The following is a 20,475-nucleotide window of genomic DNA, read 5'->3' as shown; positions in this document are numbered from 1 at the left end:
GGAATTCAGTGTGATTCATTTGAGAGACTCTGTTCATCATCAACAACACAACAAAACACCTTCGTTCAATCCAGTTTGGTCCAGTTCACTTAAGTCAAATGTTTAAACAACACATTTATACAGGAAAAAAATTAAAACACTAAGCAGTCTGGTGATATTTATAACACTTCATCACATAAAAACCTATTTTCTTCAGTTTTGGTCATGCTTAAATGAATAGTTCGATTTTAGAAGAGTAATACTTACCAATAGTCAGTGCATTACCTACAGTAGATGGGGGTCTGCACGCCTCCAGTTTGGAGCAGCAGGCAACTGGCATCATAGTGAGGCAACGTAGACCGCTGTGGACAGCAACAACAGCATAAAGTTTTCAAGCCACCCAAAAAAGTCAGTTTAAATGAACACTTTATGCAACAAAAATGTCACTACTGAAGCCTTCTATGAGCTTGTCAAAGCCACCAGACTCCATTGACAAAAACAGTAATGTTACTGTTTTACAGAAAACAGGAGTTGCTGGTCTACTGTTGCCTCAATCGATTTGTATTTTATGTTATTGTGTGACTTTGGTGAATTTGAGCTAACCCTTTAAAATGCCAAAGTCAAAGAATATCACGAACAAATCAGCCTATTACAGCAGTGGTTAACCAGCAACTCTCATGTTCAGCAAGGTAAAATTACTGTTTTAGTCAAAGGCGTCTGGAAGTTTCAGTTCCCCGGAGGAGAAGGCTGTCTGACGGGAAGAGAAAGCAGTCAATAGCAGACACTTAAACTAATATAGATTTTTTGTAGGACTGACAATGGATAAGTACCTCATACAACCCCCTTCAAAATAATCTGGACTATCTCTTTAACTGCCCAATGATAAACGATCTGGCTGTTGGACGATCAGACGGATTAAGATGGAACAATTAATCAGTCAGTCCATTGAAAGAAAAGTAATCTTGGTAACGCTTTAATTGAACTCTCATTATTCAGCATGTATAAGTAATCATGGAATAAAATTAATTAATAAACGCTTAATAGGTTCTCATATATGCTACAACTTCATGTTTTGAGCTGTTTAATAAATTATTATATGCTGCCTTTAAATGCTTAACAGGAATGGTTACTTCACATTAATTTAAATGTATTTCTATAAGTAACAATGTCCTAATTTAACTAGTTTCAGCCTTTTAAATATACATATTTGCAGGCTTTTAGTCTTCTATGATAGCAAAGTGAGTATTTTGTGAAGTTGGACTGTTGGTCCGACAAATTAAGGAATTTGAAGACATTAACTTGGATTCTGGGAAATTGTAACGACTTAGTTTTTTTTTTTTTTTTTTTTTACTTTTTTGGAAGAATTAGTAAAAACAAAAAAATCAGCAGATAAATTGATAATGAATAATTCCTAGTGGAATGGAATTCCAAAATTAATTCTAAAAAGTCCCCTAAAGAAATATGAAATTATGAGTGAAATAAAAAAATATAGATTTGATTGATTTTAAATGATTTTATTTTAAGAAACCTATTTATATATTTATTTAAATATATTGACTCATTTCGATGTTTTTTTTTTTTTTTTTTTACATTTATTGATATATTAATCGCCTCTTATATTTATTTCAGGATTTATTCAGGCTTATATATTTATTAATGTTTTTATTTATTAAGAATTAACTTAAATGGCATTATAGTTGCAACACAATTCTGAAATTCTGGTCAGCAGTCGTGCAGTTTCATCTCATCAAAGTCCCTCCATAGCAAATTATCCACTATAAACTGTACTGATCTTATTTTAATATTATTGGATAAACAGCTCACAGACCTGCAGATGTCCTTTAAAAAACTCACATTGTCAGTACCGTAAAATAAGACTGAAGGTTACCGTTGGAGATACAAGCTTTCAACCTTTTTTAGGCTCCAAGTATTGATAAACACATGAGGAGAAAACACATATCTCCTTACAGAGAAAACCCTGTTAACACGTTAACAACATTATCACACAGACTGAAGGACAAAACCAGGATCAGTGTGTGTGTGTGTGTGTGTGTGTGTGTGTGTGTGTAATGTGTGTGTGTGAAGGGCACAGATGTTCGTTCTGCAGGCGAGATTTTAATTTATGAAAATGATCTCGTTTATGCATGAGAGCCCCCACTCCATACACTCTGCTGTCCTGCTGTGTGTGCGAGTGTGTGTGTATGAGTGTGTAAGTCAACAGGGACAATATGGTGGCCATATCCCACCATTTAGCCTCCCTGTTAAAGTGGAATAATAATGAGAAAAAGTCAGACTGCAGCATAAATATGTGTCTTTTTGAAATGGATCAGAAACTATTTTTTTCAAACACCTACTAAATATCTGGAACAAAACACAATTTTATTTAGCATCAATGTTTTAAAAAATGCTTTGAATTTAATGCCAAAACACTGTATACATAAATAAATCTGGGGGAAATCTAATGAATTGTTTTTATTCCTCACTGGAGAAAGTTTTTAATATAAACATCATGTGGACATTTTTTAATTGCACTGAGACTACAGATACAGCAGTAGCAGTATTAGCAGTATTAATAGCGGTATTTGCAGTCGTCTTTGTGATCAAGGTTTTATGTTGCAGTGTGTTGGCTGATCATAACACTGATTAATGCAGCTTAAACTCAGCCATCTGTCATCAACACACACACTCATACTATGGTGTTTATACTGCAGCCAGGGAACATCATGCTCTCTGATTGGTTGGCATGCGTCTTCTAAAATCATATACAGTAGGACATTGTGCAGGAGTAGACTTATAGGGGTATGTGTTCTTTTTTCCCCTGACCTTTAGACAGAGGCTAGCTGTTTCCCTCTACTCCCAGTATCTATGCTAAGCTAGGCTAATCACCTCCCGGCTCTAGTTCCATATTTAGCCACATTTAAGAAGCTGCTATGTGCTTTTTATTGCCATTGAGGAAGTTACATAATTAAAAAAAAAACTGGATACTGAATTTCAAGACAGTACTCGATTAATTTATTATTCTTTTGAAAATTCACAGTGGAGTGTTTTTACTCCACCGTCTTGTATCATCACAGCTTGCTTAATACCTCAGCCAGGTGGTATAAAATAAAGTACCGAATGCTGCCAACAATGTATTTTGCTGATAGAGACCCCCCCCAAAAATGGTTCCAAGCAAGACGAGTCAAGTCAAGCCATGCTGTGGAAATAAGGCAATAGTGATCTACATTGTAACATAATATTAAAGATGCATTCATATATAAGCAGTGTGTTGTAGCAGATCTAGATGGACCTGATTTTAACTTCAAGTGTTACACTGTTAAACCTGCCAAACCCTTGATAATATAAAGACATTTCTGTCTATAATTGAGTCATGAAATCATACTTATGATTGATGAGGATATTTATTTTTACAAAAGAGTATGTGTCTATATCTTGAAACAATTCTAAATAAGTCACTAGAATGGTGGAAAAAGAATATTTTAGAAAATGAGTGACCTAGTTTAGCAAAAAGGACAGGTTTTTTCACTTTATTTATAAGAAAATGAAACTTTAATTACTCTATTCAAGTCTAAATTGTTCTGATATGAGGAATACGCTGTGCACTATAAATGCATTATAAATAGTTATGGAACAACAGTTATGTAGGCTGATCAAGTTTTATTCATTTCATGTATATGTACAATTTGGAGGTATTTGGAGGTTTATACTCTACATTGCATTTAACCTAGTTGATATCTTTAGTTAATTGGTACTTTATAGATTTAATAGAACACATAAATCCAGTAATAGGCTACTTAATGATGCATTATCATAAGTTAAGCTTCCAAACAGAAAGTACAAAAAATTTAGCCCCATTTTACCAGCTTCAATATCAAAGTGTTGTAGGTGTTATCCAGCTGAACATAGCCTAAACACCCCCCCAACACACACACACACACACACACACACTGAACTCTGAATTGTGCAATTTAATACATATTCACTTGCCTTATATTGTCTAATTACATTTACATTTTATATTTACATTTACCAGACGAAGCGACTTACAGAAAAAGGGAGGCAATCAAGGTCTATTTAAACTGTTTACAATTCATTGCTGCTGTCTGTTGCCTTTTGCACTTTACATTGCAGTCATTTTAATTATTTTTTAATGTTGTATGTGATACTTAATATTTTGTCTTTTTAACTCAGTGAGTGCCTGAATACCTCTTGTAGACCTATTACATTTTGAATAAAGGACTTTTACTTGTAAGTAAAGGTATTTTTATTTTTATTTTCAAACTGTGGTATTAGTAGCATTAGCAAAAGATTAGAGTGCTACCACCACAGATTATTTTGTCTTAATACATGCAAAAATAATCATAGCATAAAGAGGAAATATTTAAGCAGAATACCTCAAAACTGTACTTGAGTAAATTTAGCTACTACTGCTCTACTTAGTCAATATTATAATCAACCAATCATGAAGTATATATATATATATATATATATATATATATATATATATATATATATATAAATCAATCAGAGGTGTTTAATCGATTATTCAGTAAACTCTTGATCAACAACAGTTTCAGACTCTCTCTGCGCGCACTCCCGCTGGGACGAAGGATACCCGCGGGAGCGCGCACCGCCGTTGATTAGACACCGGTGGATCAGCCGCGTGCCCGAGCTACGAGTCCGGTAGAGCTGCGTCTCCATAGCGACACTCACCGGAAACACAACAAAAGCTATCGGCGGTGATCAGCTTATCGTATGTTTATCTGCCACTTGTTTTTAATCAAAGAGAAACATATTCATAACCGAGTTTTTGTTTGTTTGTTTGTTCGTCGGTTTAAGCCGGTGAACATGTCGGAGTCTGGGGAGAAGGAGCTCAACGGAGAGAAGAGAGACAGCACGAAGAAGAAGAAAAAAGAAAAACGAAGCGCGAAGAAGAAGAAGCAGGAGAGGCGGGAAAAAGAAGGAGAACATCAGCAGGTGGAGGAGGAGGAGGAGGAGGAGAAAAGGTGAGTGTTTGTTCTGAGGATTCTTCACTGACAGGTTCCTCACAGAACCACAGAGAGCTCTCTGATTGGTGTAAACAACAAACTGATAAATCAGATGACCAGAAGAAATGTCAGTTTTCATAACAACAACACTTTCAAAGTAAAAAAAACCTTAGATAATATTTAGCTAGATTTACTTTACCACAGTAATAGATACACTTTACCACAGTAAAAGTAAAAGAATGGATAATTTGATTCCCTGATGCATCAACACAAAGCTATTTAACGTAGACTGTATAAAAATAGTGGATGTGGTCATCATGAGGAGGGGCCCAATTCATTCCTATGAAAGTTGCTCAGTGTGATCAAATCAAAATTATTTTATTTATCCCAGAGGGGAAATTCAGTTAGTCTGGTAGAATCTCTTGAAGAATGAGACAGCTTGATGGCTGTAGGAGCGAAGGATCTTTTGTATCTCTCCGTACTGCAACGGAGAGAGAGGAGCTGTCCACTGCTGTTTTTTTTGGTCCATAAAGGTTTTGTGTAGCGGATGATCCGGGTATTTCAGGATGGCCTGGAACATCTTGACAGGTCATCTCTCCACCACCTCCTCCAGTGTGTCCAACATGGCTCCAACCACAGAACCAGCTTTTTTGACCAGTCTGTCCAACCGCCTTGCATCTCTGTGTGTGATGCTGCCTCCCCAGCAGACTGCAGCATAAAACAACACACTACCATCACAGACTGATAAAACATCTGCAGCATCTTACTACAGATGTCCAGAGATCTGAGCTTCCTTAAGAAAAAGAGGCAAGAAGCCAAAAAAAGATGACTTCTGTGCATTAAAAAAAAACCTGATTCTTCTATGGTTCTTATGCAGCAATGGGGCATTTCCCTGTATTTCTCTAATTGGCTTCAAAGCCTAGCGATGTTCCTCAGGACTTCGGTTTTGAAGCTTTGAGTTTGGCATTTTCGGCTTCGCCATCTTGGTTTATTGCCCTACGTATACGTTTTGTTTTACAATTTGAAAAGGTTAGCAAGGGAAAGTCATAACTCAAAATAACATGATGCTTGATAGCTACAACAATACCTTAAATGTATGTCACCGTTCCCCAAGTACAGATGACTTCTCTCAAACAGCATTTACAGAGACCAGTACTCATCATATGACCTATTGATTAATCCTTCAGTCACTTTATTGATAAATATATGCAAATGACAAAATATTTATTAAGGCCTCTTTTTTGCTTTCAATTAATCTGTGGTTTTTCTATGTGTCAGTGAGCATGTTGTGCTGCGTGGGATCTTTAAACTGGGGAAGAAGAGTCACGATGTCCTGCTCACCCGGACAAGGCTGACATGGATCCCCATCACTCCAGAGTCCCCCACAGGTCAGTGGTTGTAATGTTTCAGGTGGTCGGACAGACAGACAGACAAACAGACAGACAGTCAGACAGACAGACGGTGTGTATGTCGAGACATCTGGTGCTGTAATGGAGAAGTTCTGTCATGTTGAGACCACCTGAAACACGACATCTGGACACACACAGGCACACACAGACAGAGTGTTACTGGGCTAATGAGGTGGTTTATGTTTGTCATTTAGTGTGTGTTTAAGTGTTTTTTTGGTTATATCAGCGTTGTTTTAAAATAAACTGGTTGACATCAAATCAGACAATTCAGACACACAGTCATATTGTGTAGCTCAGTTCAAGGCAAGTGTCACTTTATTAGCATTGTTCTTGAGATTGTAACGCATGTTCTTCCCTCCACAATTTTGTCTAGAAGACTAAAGTATCACAGTGACTCTTAATTCGATGGTGGAAGTATTCATTTTAGGAATTCAACAATATGTCAGGATTATTTAAAAAAAGACAATTCCGAGTAGTCCAGCAGTGCTGTTAATTAAGACTGCAGTGTTTCCCCAGGTTTGTTGAAGACTTGCATGTATTTGGTAGGGGGTTTCGGGGTCCATCACCAAGAACAAGTTATGTTTTAATAAAAAATATGCAATTTCACATCATTTTGGACCTTTATTATGCAACATGTATGTACAAAAAGTTGTAAAAGCTACAGTATAGCAGATAATAAATAAACAACATCCAAAAAGCTGAAAAGAAATAAACAGGGGATCAACTATGACCATTAGACAAAGTTATTAAGTTTTGATGCTTTGATGTTAACAAGCTGATAATAGTAAAACGCTTAAAGCACTGTCAAAGTACAGCATCACAGAGCCACAAGCACATTTGTTGACTCCTCGTCGTGTTTGTTTGACCAAGTTTAGTGTATTAATTTGGAAACATATTACAGTCTTCCAGCTGTATCAGAATAATGGCCTGACGTATCATTTAGTGTCTACCACCACTGGTTTAATGTTTTCTGAAGAAACAAAGTTTGGTCTTTCTGTTCTGAAGAAAAGAAACACAAACAAACAAAAAGTGACTTTCTGTGTTTACCAATGCCAAGGAAATGCTGTACAAGTGCAGATTCATGTTGGGCAAATGGATGATACTATTATCGCAGATGCATGGAGCCCAACATCATGATTTAAACTGGTGGCGTTAATGACATCATTGCATGCTTAAAAAGCACCAATTCTGATTTTATTAATTGAAGGTGGGCGCTAGGGCTGTCACTTTTCCAAAATCAAGTTCTGATCCAGTTTGCCAAAAATCCAAAGTAGAAGAGACAATAAGAAGAGCAACACCCTTCATTACTGATTAATTATTATAAACATTTTGAATTAGAGCAAATCATCACAGTTTGATCCTTCATCCTAACCCTAGTGCAAATGTAAGATTAAACAAACAATGGACCAAATTATTTAAGTAGTGCAGTGTGCATTGGTGGCCAGCTCCTTTGGTAATGCAGGATTTTGGTGCTTCACTCGGCAAAAATTTGTGTCTTAGTGATGGTGCACAAAGTATCCACAAAATACTTGATTTTATTTGGCTGCCAGTTTTTTTGTTTGTTCTCTTTCTGGTATCTTACGGTTGCTGTTAATGGCTTTAGTAAATACCAGTAAAAAGTCACAGTGATTGGCTGACAGCTGACCATATTTCATGCTTATTCCTGTGAATCGATTCAGAATCATAGGCTACGTTTACATGATGACGGTCTGAACAGAAGACGCAAAAGTGCCGTTGCGTCTTCACTTTTTATTCCGCGTTTAGACGAGCGTTTTCGGGAGGAAATCTGCGTGCATATGGTGACGCAAAAGTGTGTGGAATTGGATTGTATGCATGCCAGGCGGCATCACTTAAAGCGATAAGAGCACCTTTGGGCATGTGGAAGTTTTCACACCACGTATTTTCATCAGCTACTCCATCCACAAAGTTATCCACCATCCACTAGATCTCCCAGGTCCAAAGCCGTCTGGCTCGCCTCCCACCAATTGATGCATCCAAAATGTGATAGAGGTAATTCCAGATCCTTCTCTGTTCACTAATACTATCTGTATATATCCTGTACATTTGGTGGAAAGACTCCTGTAAGTTTATTAGAGCTGCCAGAGCAGCTTGAAGGTCCGACGCATGGAAATAATCCCACATGTTTGTTTATTTTCCTGTACTGGGGCATGTATGTGACGTAAATGCGTACGTGACGTGAGCTGATCTGAGCAGAGTTTTGCGTCTTGTCAGTGTAGACGGACACGCTACGGCGGAGTGTATTTGACTTTTCCACTTTGGAAGGTGGTTTCAGATTTTTGCGTTTTTAAGCCCCAAAAACGCAGTCACCGTCTAAACGAAAGGCACTTCCGATAAAATATTTTGTCGTTTTTACCCGCAAGCGTCCTCGTGTAAACGGGGCCATAGAGAGACAAATTTAAATTGTTACGTGTCTTTTCTTTATTCTTTCTATCTCTACCTCTGCTACCTGGAGTAATTGCAGGTGTCTGAGCAGGGTCAATACCACCATCCCTCATAAAAACATATCAGCCAAGCTGGCGTCCTGTACCTCTGATCACAGCAGAAGCTGGCAGAGAGAGATTCCTTCTCCTGTGATTAAAGGAAGTGGCAGAAGCTTGATACTAAGCTAGCCATATCTTTGGCTTGCCAAAACAAAACACAACTAAAACACACACATTTAAAGACACAAATTCAGAATGAAACATAAGGGGCAAAAAGGGCTGTGTCTGATTCTTAAAATATTAACACAGTCTCTGGTGTGGTGATATTTCGGTATTATTTTGATTATTTTGGTAATTTCCCGTGTTGTGTCTGTTTTTAGTTAGTTGAACTCCTTTCAGACAGAACTGGTTAGTGGTGCAGCATGAAGGTGTAAATACAGTGTGTGTCCGTGTGTGTGTGGTTCAAGCCAATCTGTTTTGCTGTATTTCATCCAAGTTAATGTCATTAAGCCAGCACTCTGTGCGTGTGTGTCTGTGGATGTGTGTGCACGCGTGTGTGTTGGCAGTAGTATAGAGCAGTTGGTTTGGCCCGTGGGGGGTTATTAGAGTCTCTCAGTGTGAGGAGATTAACACACACTCACTCACACACACACAGTCGGCCTGTCAGCATGCTGTGTGTGTGTTGATTAGATATTTCTATATAAATGGATCAGCTGTTGTTGTTTATTTGTACACATGAATTCATCCTGTTTCACCCAGCAGCCCGTCTCTCTGTCTCTGTCAGAGAGGTGAGACCTGAGCTGACAGACAGACAGACAGACGTATCCTAACTGCAGTAGGGTTTGAATTTAATCAGTTTTGCAGACAGACAAAAACAATCTTTCTCTTTTTCAAGATCCTGGAGCAGTTTCACCACTATCTGTATTTTGTTGACATGTTTTTTTTTCCGCGGTCTCAAGCACTTCCTTTTTGCAATGTATGGAGGGCAACCGTGTCCATCAGCACATTAAAAAATTAGGTAAACATTGTATGTATTTTAACATACTTTACCACTTTACAGTTCCACTACACACCTAGATTTAATATTAGTTTGGAATTTGGATATTCTGAAAGAAAACTGAAAATTCCAACAGGCAGTAAAATATATTTGTCGGTTTTAGGTTGAAACCAACGATAATTAATCAATTTATAATAAGTGTACAGTATCAGAATGGTAGAGCAGTTTACATGATCATTGTCGCCAGTGACATTGAAGGAGTGATGCAGGCCTCAGTGTGTGTGTTGTGTGTGTGTGTGTGTGTGTGTGTGTGTGTGTGTGTGTAAACTGTGTATGATCCATAAGTCCCCACAGTGAGCCACATGGCCTGGTCACCATGAGACTGGACTGCCACTGTGTGTATGTGTGTGTGTGTGTGTGTGTGTGTGTGTGTGTGCGTGTGCGTGTGTGTGTGTGCGTGCGTGCGCGCGCGTGCGTGTGTGCGTGCGTGTGTGTGTGTGCGTGTGTTGTGGTGACGGCCCTACATGTTCACCCAATTATTTTTAGGATTTAACTGTGCTTTTTAGTGTTAAATTAAGAATTAGTAGTATGGAGTAATTAGAAGGTAGTTGGAACGAGGTCATCCATTAAAACACATATAGAATATATAAATATCTGTATGAGTGAGACTGTTTGTGTGTTTGTGTGTTGGCACAGTGGGTCGGTGAGGGCATGATGGGAAACTCATCTCCATCTGGAACCAACCAACATGCTACCTGTGACGGACAATACAGTGTGTGTGTGTGTGTGTGTGTGTGTAGGTTGTGTCAGCTCAGATCAGAGTCATCTTTATTGGGGTGGATAGAAAATCTGTCTGTCTTTCTCTTTCAATTTATTTTTTTAATTTCCACTCTCTTTATTTATATGACATTTCTGTGTATGTATGAGAAAGAAAAAAAACAAATTAAAATATGGGCATGTTTTTGGTTAAAATAAAGCATTCTTTACTGTATTCTGTATTTCGTTCATATCAGCCTGCTAATGTTGCAATGCTGCACTCCTCAAAGGGACGGTTTTATTTGAGGTACTTACCCAATATAAGCCCCCAGATTGGAGAAGGAGTAGTGGTAGAATATCAGCATTGAAGCTAATGTACATATTTTTCAGTTTAAGTGTAGCCACCACCAGCCTCCATTTAAGTCACCAGACTAACCCATTGACAAAAACAGTCATTCCAAAGTTACACAATAAAACAAACTAATTGACTAAGGCAGCAGTTCTGAGAGGTTTAATAACTTTTTTGTCAATGGAATGTGGTGGTTCTGAGGAGACCATATATAATGACATAAATAATGGAAAAAAATATGGAAAATAAAACCCACTTCATAATGATTATTGAACTTTTGTTGGTTGGACACAAATGCAAGTGGCAAGTGACAATAATGTTGCTCTGCGTCTGCTGCATTTGTAAATAAGTAAATGCTTGCTGCATCAACTTTTAAAGTGGCATGTAGTGTGTTTATATTAAATAAATTGTATTATTTACAATATTAAATGTACACAACAAGCAGAGAATGTATCAACAACAACAACAGACAGACTCACTGTGACCCTGACATATGGACGCTGGCCTCTGCGGGTGGAAGAGGGGTGGGTGGTTTTGGGTTTTTGGGTATTTGATAACAGCATGAGGGCATTTCACAGAGAGGGGGAGTTAATCAGCTATCATTATATAGAACTATTACCTGATGGATCTTTCATGTCTCAGTGGTTCAAAGCTGTTTCATGAAGGTTTGATTACGATTAAAAGTGGATATTAGAGGTAATGTGGATGGATAAATAATACAAAAAAATCTGGATGTATTTGAGTATCTCCGATGATTAAAATGGATTAATATCTCATTAAGGAGTTGTTTTTTTGCATACAGATGTTAGTCCACCTGCTGTGATGTATCTGAAGCTTGCTTGATTTTTAAAATTAAAGCCACAAACAAATCAGAGGTTTCCAGAATCCAAGCTGACGTCTTTATATGTCTTATTTTCTATGACCAACAGTCAAAAACTAAAAAAAAACTGGGGGGCTAGCTTTGGGTAGCATTGTTGGTGTGTGTGTGTGTGTGTGTGTGTGTGTGTGTGTGTGTGTCACCTTGTGCTTATGTGTTTGGTAATATGTTTAGTATTTACTCTTCATTACCTTTGTATTGTTTGTCATTATTTGTAAGGACCCCCTCGAAAATGAGACGGTACATCTCAAGGGCTATCCTTGAAATAAAGAAAGAATGAAGAATAAATGTTTTCAGTTTAAAATTATATTAAGCAGAAAAGAAGAACAGAAAAAATGGTATTAGTGATTTTTATAGATATGAATGAAACCAAATTAGTATGGCGTTAAGTGCCAGCACCGCCACACTTGTATTTTTCTCTTTGCTCAAAGAATACACTTTGTTAGACTTTGTTTAAATCATACTTAGTTTTAATTTCTAATAGTAACTGCTGCAGTGGCTCTGATTTGTCTTAGCTCATGGAAAGTAAACCCCAAAAATATTTAATTGTCATTCAATAGTCAAAATAACAGTAATAATTTACCTTCTTTTGTTATAAGGGAGGTCTACAGGGACATTTTTTTAAGCTTCAGAGTGTGTGTGCGTGTTGAGTAACTCTGGGTGTATTGTCTGAGCTCTGCTGACATTATCCTCAAAGGATTGGCTGATTAATCTCCCATAGACCAATGAGATTTCAGAATTCCCCCCTGATTACACTGATTGATTAACAGGTGTTACTGTACATTCTGCTGATCAAGGGATTAGTGATTAATAGAGGTAATGGTGTTATGTAATGTGAACAAAGATTAACCAGTATACGGACAAAATAATGTGAACAGCTCCTTTTTGCAACCTGAGTAAACAGATGATTTTGTTCAACTAATAACAAAGTTTATTTTATTTATATTTAGTCTACACTTTCATGAATACGAAGCAATTATCTTAAAGTAATATTAGAAGTGTTATTAGTAAAGTCAGGTGTGTGTTGTGTTCAGGTGCTGTGTGTAAACTCTACCTCTCTGTGTTCAGGTGAGCCGTGCGTGCAGCAGCCAGGTGTGATGCCGTTGCGGGACGTGTTTGCAGTGAAGGTGAAGCGGCGGCGAGCAGTGGGCCAGCAGTCGGGGGGACCCGTGCTCGGCGTGGCTCTGTTCTGCTGCAGGAGGAGAGGAAGGAGGCTAGAGGAGGACACGCTACACCTCCACAACGCCTCCGCAGAACACACACACATGTGGTACAACACTCTGAAGGAGCTGCTCACAGGTAACACACACACACACACATTTAGATAGTCATGCTGTATGAAGACCAACACAATAAATTAAAGTATGAGTTTTAAGTTTTTTCAAGTGTCATTATTTTACATTACCTATTGTAAATATGGCCACTTTTAGCCTTAAGGCAGTTTAACAGGAAAATATATTTATTGTTCAGAGAGGTTGAAAATAATATCCACTTTCCCAGTTGTACTTCTGTCAAACAAAAAAGTTTGTAAAAATTGCTTTGGATGAAAGCCTATGACATATATATGTAATGTAAATGCTACTATTGGTGCTTTGACGATTTTATTACCATAAACCAAGGACATTTCAGACATGGTGTTCCCATTCACTCACTATTGTTTTGTAATTTGGATAAACTGACCTTTAAACCCCAGATACCTCAGTTGTTTGGAGCATCCTTGGCCCCACATTGTGTCTCTGTCAATGTGATGGACTCATAAAGAAAAACAAATCCAGGCTGATAGTAAGATTGACAGCTTGTGTGTGTTACATAAGATCTGAGCTACACGGGAAACATGACTCAGTAATTCTATGAGCGTCATACTGTAAGATGATTACACACACTGCTGAGTAATACTGTTATTATTAGCATTAACTGTCATGATAGATAGATACATCCAATGTCTCAACCACTCTTGGATGGATTGCCGTGACATTTGGTGCAGTCATTCGTGTTCATCTTGGATGACTGGAAAATGTTTAAAATTATATAATAATTTCAACTAGTGTGGGGCCAATATAAGTCTTCTTTAAATAAAAAGTAGCTGACATTTTAGGCCAGCTCGAGGGTCATGATCACATTTCTTTCCATTGAACATAGTGAAAAAGTGTGCTGTTCCCTTGTGTAGCCCTCAAAGGCATACTGTGTTGGGTTGTACATAAAATTGGGAAAGCTGTTTATATTTTATTGGGCTATGTATAAAATTGGGATAGTTGTTTGTATTGTATTGAGTTGTATATAAAACTGGGATAGTTGCTTTATTGTATAGATCATTTAATATTTATATATATTTATACTACACATATAAATAAAAAAGGGGTAGGAATGAATAAGTCATTACTTCTTCCTACTGGAGAGTGCCTTGAGAATTTGTTTATTGAGATTGACGTCAAGGTTCCATACTTTTTTGTTCTTTATTTTGTTAATTCGTAAGGCCTCTTTGCTTTTATCGGTTTGTTTTGTTTTTAAACATGTTCGATAAAGATACTTCATTCATTCATTCATTCATTCATTCATTCATTCATTCATTCAGGTATACTATACCCACTCTCCAGGGAATTATTAATATATTCCACTACCCTGTGTGATTTGGAATCAAAAAGAAAAATCCAAAAGATTTGGAATTCAAAACATGTGAATTTCTCTTTGTAGACAAAAAACAACAACATTCAAACTGTATGTAAAACAGTCTTCATTTGCACACTTTCCTCATAAAGTACAATGCTTTGTTTGGTATACTACGAAAAGTCACAGTTAGGTTTAAGAAAAGGTTTTGGGTTTGGGTTAAAATAACTACATTTGTTAGGTAATTTACATTATTTAAGTGCGTAAATTACATGGGACACTAACATTGGTCTCCTGGATGAAAGTTTCTTAGACCCATCCACCCAAACCTCCTCTCTTTGTGAACTTTGTTGCTCTTTATACTATGTCACCTGACAAATATTTTTGGGAGGTATAAGAATAAACAATGAATGAGGACCGCCTCTAAGTGTTAGCTGGCTATAGTGATAGCTGCTCAGATTATAATTGAATTGTTTTCTATCAACTGGATCTTCACTCTGTTTAATGAGGTGAGTCACAGTTACATCAGACAGTAGAGCTAATCTGCTAATCCACTGCAACATAAAAGACAGATTATGCACACACACATATTCAGCAGTACTCAGTAACGTGCTGTCAGCAATTGAATCATGTCTGCAAGAGAGATTAACTAAACTACCATCTACATGAACATGCATGTGTGTCTGATTCACTTTGGTCACTACAATAACCAGCCTGCAGAGATTTCACATTTTAGCTAATTTATACTATGAGGTCAACAGTATGTTGCCATTCAGACACTACACATGTATCATGTGTCATGTTCTGTGTAAGCTTTGCTTGTGTGTGCCTTTAGGGGTAATTCATTTTTTCTTGTTTAAGTCCAGCGTTTGTTGTGATAGGTGGATTAGGTCACATGACATTGCCAGGTCATAATGTTGAGGCTTTGATCATTAAAGCATTAGATTTCTCCATGCCATGTGGTCAGCTTGTAGTTTCCAGCTAGCTTCATCATTTCGCTGTTTTGCCTAGGAAAATGATCGCTTATGAGTTATGTTTACGTTTTTTAATCATTTCAATGTTTAGTTTATTTGCATGTAATTGTCAGGTTGTGTTACATTGTTGTCTCTGTTAATATATTGTATTATTTCTGTTATTTCAGTTTAAAAAAAAATGATTTCAAGAGAAAGACAACAGTAAAGACCAGTGAACATTACTCCAGTTTCTGTCCTTCTCTTGGAACTTGTTCACTATTTGTCGATTTGTGTACAGACACCCACACACACTGAGGACAGAATATCATGTGATCTGCTGCTGTGACAGCCTGCAAATTTCTGACTTTGTTTTGCTCCCATTCAGCCGCACAACAATGTGATGTTATTCTTTGCATCTCAGTCTACAACAGGAATAAAAAGCACTGCACAAAATGTTAAATTATTACTTTAAAGATGCCTTAATCAATATATTTGTCACCATCATAAGCTTAAGCCTGTGGCATTATACTGTACACTGCACAAATTTGCCTACCAGCTAGCTGACTTTTCCTCTACTCATAGCTTAACAATATAAATATTTAACCTTTTCTTGGTTTAAGTGCGTCTCCCTACAGAACAGCAAGGTTAAATATCAGCCTACGTGCAAGTTTTTTCAGCTTAACATTGATGAAACAGAGTAGCGATATATTAGGTTTTTAGGTTCATAGGTTCAGACTATGAACAATGACCGGCACACAAGGAGGGAGTCTTGGCCTGGATAAAAAATAGATTTTCTCTCTGCTAAAAGTGAGCAACACTTTCCGTCAGTGTTGACTGCTATAATGTTTGTGTAGATTTAACCACTTTTGCACCTATTTCCCCATAAAAACTGAATTCAGGCTACTTGTATCCCATCCACCTCCTGACAGGAAGGGTGTGATGAAGTTCTGATGTCGCTGCAGACAAAGTTCCCAGACGCTGGTTTCCCAGGTGCACTGTAGTGGGCGGTGCCTGGCTGACACTTGACACACAATAGAAATGTTAGAGTGCTGTGTGTATGGATTTAACTCGCACAAAACACACTTTATATTTCAGGTTTTTCTATGTCGACTGCAACAGAGACGTTACAAGCTCCTCCATAAATGAGGAGGTCAAAGGTCAAGTGCACGCTCTACTGTCATTTTGTCACCATGGCATTGTTCTGACAGGTTATCGCTGGTCACCTGTCTGTCTGTCCGTCTGTCCGTTCGTCAAACCAGATTACCCATGAGGCCCTGCAGCAAAGTCACAACTTCTTTAAGTGTTTGTCTTTGGCCTCGCGCTCACACACTCACACACACACATGAATGGCTCACAGGTCGTGTGTCAGCTCGCGTGGTCACACTACACATCAAACTGTGACGGCTTTTGTGACTTTACACACCGCGGCAGCAGAGTCTGTGTGTGTGTGTGTGGAAGGTAAACAGTCAGTCTCTCCGCTGCTGCACGGACATTAAGCCTATTTTCCAGCCAGAGGTCAGTGTGAAAAGCTTATTGTTGTGTGAAACGTGGCATCGCGGAGCAAGCAGTCCCGCCGCTGCCGACACCACCGCCACTTCTTAACCTTCAGGCCCAAAACATTCAACTGCACAATGGCGAGCAGAGAGCAGACACTTTTCTGTTTCTCGAGCGTTATTTGCTGTGTGAAGCAGCTGCAGAACGCTGCACGGAGAGTGAATGGCAGTCAGGGTGACAAAAGGCGAGCGGTGATGCTGTATAGAGTCTGTTTCCATACACGCAGTCAGACGGCGGGATGGATTGACTGCAGTTGTTTAACAGCACAACACAGTGACAGGTCAGTGGTGGCGGCGGAGCTCACGGGACGACCAGACCGGGCTCGCCCAGGCCACCAGCGGCTGTCACGACTCCTCCCAGATCAATTGTCTTGTCAATCTGATGCCAGTTTTGTGCTCGGTTACAGAGCTGTTAGTTGGGGTTCACAGTGAAGGTGGCGGTGGTCAATCCGGTGGTACTATAAGGTGTCTTAAGGTCAAAATGACGCCATCAACACAACCAGTAGGAATGCGGTCAAATATCAATTTTTTCAAATATCCCTTAGAAACTCGTAGAAACTTATCAGGTTTTTATTTCAACATTTTCAGCTAAAGGCTAGAATTTTTTTAGCACAGATTATTTTTTTGTGGTACTTTAGCTGCAACCTACTGTACACAAGCTACTTACTGCAATGTTTTCAAGTTCTCTTTGCAAATGAGAAACAGTGTGAAAAGATTTGATAGAAGAGTTGATAGAAGATTTGTGGTCTGCGTCAGACCTTAATGAATCCTGGTATTTTTCAGACCGACTGAACTATCAGGCCCATTCCCAGTGGCCAGTAAAAATGGCCCGCCAACCATTTTGTAACTCAAAATGAAAATAATCAATTCACAACTGGATTTTTTTTGTGCTTTGAATATTACTAAGACAACAGAGTGCATAAAATGGTTTCATAATTTCCCTGAATCCCAAGGATCTGTCTTCAGATGTCTTGCTTCGTCGGACCAACAGTCCAAAACTGAAATCTAATCATTTTGGAATGATAGGAAACATAGAAAAAGCAGCAAATACTCCCAATGGAGAAGCTGGAACTTAAACAATTATTTGATTACCAAAATAGCTGCCAATCAACTAATCCTCATCTCTTGTAAGATAATGACTTTCATCTCAAAATAAAGAACCAAATCCAAGCACACTACATCACAGAGGAGGAACAAAGGCTCCAGTAATAAACAATTTACTCAAAGTTTTACAACCACAGGTTCTCCTGACACGAGACCGACACAACCTGCTGCATCAAACAGTGAGCACTTAACTGTGTGTTGTTATTACTCTATTCTAGTTTGTCTCTTTTAACAGAGGGAGACAGTTCAGGCTGAGGAGAGCTATATACTCTATAAACTGCTTTATGGCTGCATGTTTGTGCACAGCTCGGTGTTACATATTAACTGGTGTGTCCGTGACGTCGGTGAGTGTGTCCATAGTGACACGAGGAGAGAAATCTGTCTGCCTGTTTGTCTCTCTCTTTCATATGTAGTCTGTAATCTTTATAAGTTTGTTAAGAAACAGACTTTATTGTAGAGCAGCACACATTCAGACCCAACCCGATTAATTTACAGACGGTACAGAGGTCAATCCCTTTGATATGCCCTATTTTTCACATGATTTTAATGCAACCTGGCAACTCAAAGGTTGCTTAGGATGTCTCACCTGTCAGTCAGCATCTGTATTGCTTTTAGGAGACCATTCATTCATTCATGGGTTCAATGGAAATGTCTTGACAACTATAGGATGAATTGCCATGAATTCAAAGTAATGTGAACAAGCCAGCAATACGGTGACCTACTATAAAATCTGCTACTGTGCAGTAGTATACTGCGACAGATACAGGGATTTCCAGAAAAACAATCTGTTTACTTTCCCAATTTTCTAAATCTGTACAGTGGAGATGGTAAGAAACTGAGAAAACAGACTGCATAGTACCAGATTTCATAGTCAGGTCAACTTACCATTTCATTTACCGTATTGCTCATTGAGAATTTCTCATCCTCATTATTTTCATCATTAGTTGTTATTGTCATTTACTCTATGAAATATAGTGAAAACTGTCACTGTCATCCTGAAATGGCTCCTTTTGGTTGTCCAGCAGTCCAAAGGTATCCAATTTACAGTGACATAAAACTGAGAAAAACAGTTCACATTTGAGAAGCTGGAACCAGAGGGTGTTTGTTTATCTTTTATTAATGAAATTAATTTTATCAGAATTGTTGCTGTTGCTGCTTCAGCTCTACAAATACTAGAAATAGGCTCATGTCTACAAAACATCTGCAGCCTGTATCCTTCGAGATAATCTGATTAAACTGGACGTTTAAAGCCTTTAATTGATTGCTTCTGTCTGCAGACCTCAGATGGAGTTTGAACCAAAATATAATCTGTTTTTGTCAACAACATTCAGCAGCTTCAGTCTTCAGTCATCCGTCAGAAACTCTACACTTCCTCGTAACAACACTGGGATTGTTTACCATGGTAACGTTTTAGCAGCGCTGGCCGAGGCTGGGAGATGATATGATGGATACTTGATCTCTCCGCATGTACCTGTCTGTCTGCCTTTCTTCTTTGAAACATATCATCAAATTGAATGACCTCATCTCCCATGAGACTGAGACTGTGTGTGAGAGAGCATCAATCATGCAACAATCACTTAGAGAGACGGGGGGCCCAATTTGGGCGTTCAAGATCACTGTTTTTCTTTAGTGGCATTAACAGTGATTTAAATTACTTTGTCATTAACAGGATGGCCATTAATCTGTTCTATAACAGACTGTAGTCTACAACTTAAATCCTGTTTGTTACATTTTTTTTGCGATTTTCCACATTTAAACATATGCTGAATTGGCTATTAGCTGTTCCTGTTTGCAGTGTACTCATGGATGTACAGACAGCTACCATTGAATTACTTTTATATTGAAGAAAAGTTTCAAACTTGGTGATTTTCATGAAAGTTCTGAAAATATAAGGAGACCCCCTCTCGCAAGTGGTCTCGGACCGGTTGTTTAGGTCCGCACCAGAGCATGAAAGCGACCAAACAACCCATAACAAGGATTTAACCGCATCAGAGTTCGATTGAAAAGGACTAAACTTTGGGTTGTGAAAGTGCCCCAAGATCTTATTTTCCTCTAGTGACATTAAGGCCTATAGATTGAATCCTGCCTTTTAGTCATAATTGTTACAAATTGGTGTCTTTAAACGTATGCAGAATTTTCTATTAGCTGTTCCTGTTCACAATTTACACATGAATGTGCAGACAACTAACACTGAAATACTTTTATACTGAAGAAAACTTTAAAACTTGGTGACTTTCAGGCGAGTTCTGGAAATATAAAGAGTATCTTTTTTCGACGATATGGGAAAATGTAGCAGAGTAAAATGTCAACACGGAATTAACAAAGCAACATGGAGCCGAAAGCACCATGAAATATTGTTGTTGAAGCTTTCTACCTTGACTCTGCACTGATCTGTCGTGGGCACATGAATCATTTCTCCTCCAGGTGATCTTGGATGATTTTATAAATTTAATTATTTTTGTGGA

General features: G+C 38.2%; 1 protein-coding gene across 1 annotated transcript in view; it reads left to right on the top strand.

The window, feature by feature from the left end:
• Positions 1-4,680: 4,680 nt before the first annotated feature.
• The window catches only part of cerkl (ceramide kinase-like), a 28,690-nt gene continuing 12,895 nt past the window's right edge, over positions 4,681-20,475 (top strand). The window contains exons 1-3 of the mRNA XM_059343008.1: positions 4,681-4,985; positions 6,246-6,355; positions 12,865-13,095. Of these exons, the coding sequence (XP_059198991.1) occupies positions 4,735-4,985; positions 6,246-6,355; positions 12,865-13,095 (592 nt within the window). The 5' untranslated portion in view covers positions 4,681-4,734. The remainder of the gene's footprint in view (positions 4,986-6,245; positions 6,356-12,864; positions 13,096-20,475) is intronic.

The sequence above is a fragment of the Centropristis striata genome, chromosome 10 (genome assembly GCF_030273125.1).
Source record: "Centropristis striata isolate RG_2023a ecotype Rhode Island chromosome 10, C.striata_1.0, whole genome shotgun sequence".
NCBI classification, from domain to species: Eukaryota; Metazoa; Chordata; class Actinopteri; order Perciformes; family Serranidae; genus Centropristis; species Centropristis striata.
This window is presented reverse-complemented; position numbering and strand designations above follow the sequence as displayed.